The sequence below is a fragment of the Egretta garzetta genome, unplaced genomic scaffold (assembly GCF_000687185.1).
Source record: "Egretta garzetta isolate BGI_Z169 unplaced genomic scaffold, ASM68718v1 scaffold143, whole genome shotgun sequence".
NCBI lineage: Eukaryota > Metazoa > Chordata > Aves > Pelecaniformes > Ardeidae > Egretta > Egretta garzetta.
The window spans coordinates 32,529-34,693 of NW_009259310.1; the positions used below are offsets into that span (position 1 = coordinate 32,529).

Consider the following 2,165-nt stretch of genomic DNA (forward strand, 5'->3'; position numbering starts at 1 on the left):
GAGGTGGTCGAGTCCTCATCCCTGGAGGTATTTAAAAGAAGGATAGTTGAGGTACTTAGGGACATGTTTTAGTGGTGGGATGTCAGGGTTAGGTTAAAGGTTGGCCTCAATGATCTCAAAGGTCTTTTCCAACCAAAGTGGTTCTATGATTCTATGATTCTATGTTCTTAATGATTCCCAGAGCAAGAATCCCTTAATGGTTATGGCAAAACCATTTTTGTTCAGTCCCAGGAAAGCTCATATAAATTGCATACTAACTTAGTTCCTAGCATCTGCTTTGATGCTTAGACAGAATAATGTATGAGCAGAGGTTTTTTATTTATTTATTTTGTTTTCTCTTTCCTGTTCCTCCTTTCTGGAGGAGAGGAATCAGGCAACTTTGAGACTGCAGACAAAGCAGTCCTATGTTGTATAAGGGGTCTTGATTTGTGAATGGAAAAAGGTAATAATATTAAAGAAAATCATGGTTGCACAGAGGAGGGGCAAAGCCTGCATTATTGGGGAGAAAGAAGTCTGTTTATGAAGACAGCAACAAGTTGTAAAATTACACTGGATTTTAAGGGTAGAGATGCAGAGGAGCCAAACTGAAGATCAAAGAAAGAGTTCCTAACACTGAGGCTACCTCCACTGAGCAAAGTTTCCACTGTATAGTGCAAGGATATAAAGAGGTTGCTAGGACAAGGGTTTCTGAGCCAGGGAAGGGAAAGATTATCTCTGCTGGTGTTGAAAAGCTTACTTTCCTCAGCCTCTCATCTACATTGTACCTCTCACAGGCATGCTCGGATGGTAACAAATGAAGCCACAGAATGTAACCAAACCTGTGATGGAATTTGTCCTCCTGGGCTTCAACCACAGTCTTAAGATTCATCAGTTCCTCTTCACCATCTTCTTCATTGTCTACCTGATGACCTCCTTAGGAAACATCACCATCTTCACCACTGTTATTACTGACTACCACTTGCACATGCCCATGTACTTCTTCCTGGCAAAAGTAGAATTCACAGATATCACTGAATCATCAGTAAATACTCCCATTCTATTGTCAGGTCTCCTTTCCCAGCACAAAACTGTTCCATTCAAGGAGTGCATCCTCCACATGTTTTTCTTCCACTTCATTGGTAGTGCTCATATCTTCCTTCTTGTAGTGATAGCAGCTGATCGATATGTGGCTTATCCATAAACCCTTGCAGTACTGGACAATTATGAACTATGAGGTGTGTGTGGGTCTAGTGGCGGGGTCATGGGCAGGTGGATTCACTCACTCTGCAACACAGATTGCTCTGCTTCTCCCTTTACCTTATTGTGATCCTAACACACTGGACAATTTCCACTGTGATGTTCCACAAGTATTGAAAATTGCCTGCATTGACACCTACCTGACAGAGTTGCTATTGGTCTCAAATGGTGGACTGCTCCTCATAGTAGTTTTTGTCTTGCTCCTCATTTCATACACTGTCATCTTAGTCAAGATAGGGAGGCAAGTCACCAAAGGGAAGCACAAAGCTTTGTCTACCTGAATAGCCCAGATAATGGCAATAAGCATAACATTCTTTCCAGGAATATTCATCTATGCTCAACCCTTCAAGACATTTGAACTGGACAAAGTGGCCTCCATCTTCTTCAGCATGCTTTTTCCAGTGCTGAATCCCATGGTCTACACCCTGAGAAATACTGAAATGAAAAAGACCATCAGGAGACTTGTTTCTAGGGCCATAAGATATTCTTTCCAGGTTTAAAAATGCATCTTCCTATGCTTTTTCCCTTGCCTGTATGATGTTTGTTCTTTCTGTCTTACTTGTTTTAAAGAGCCACATATATTATTCTCCTTTCCATTTTTCCCAAGTAAGATTTTAGTAGTGTGTGATGACAGTGTGTCTTAAAGAATTTCTACACCTGTCACTTGTGCCATTAATAGCCACCTGAAATCTTTTCTTCATACATTGAATAATACTTCCACATTTGGATGACTTTATTAAGATACCCAGCAACTTTTTGATTCTCAGGAGTGTATTGTGACTGATTATCTGCTAAATTTTTGTTTACACTGTACAGTTATATTCTAAAGGAGCAATTAATTCCATTTGACAGACAGTATCTGCCTTTATTTGTTCACCCATGATACTCCTTTAGACTGGGATTGTCTATATGAGATAAACCACTATGAA

At 40.2% G+C, this 2,165-nt stretch overlaps 1 protein-coding gene across 1 annotated transcript; it reads left to right on the forward strand.

Annotated features, from left to right (window-relative positions):
* The first annotated feature begins 793 nt into the window (after positions 1–793).
* LOC104123965 (olfactory receptor 4D1-like) lies at positions 794–1,736 on the forward strand. Its single transcript, XM_009636266.2, is given in 2 exon segments — positions 794–1,171; positions 1,173–1,736. Coding segments are annotated over 2 exon segments (942 nt in total).
* Positions 1,737–2,165: the final 429 nt, after the last annotated feature.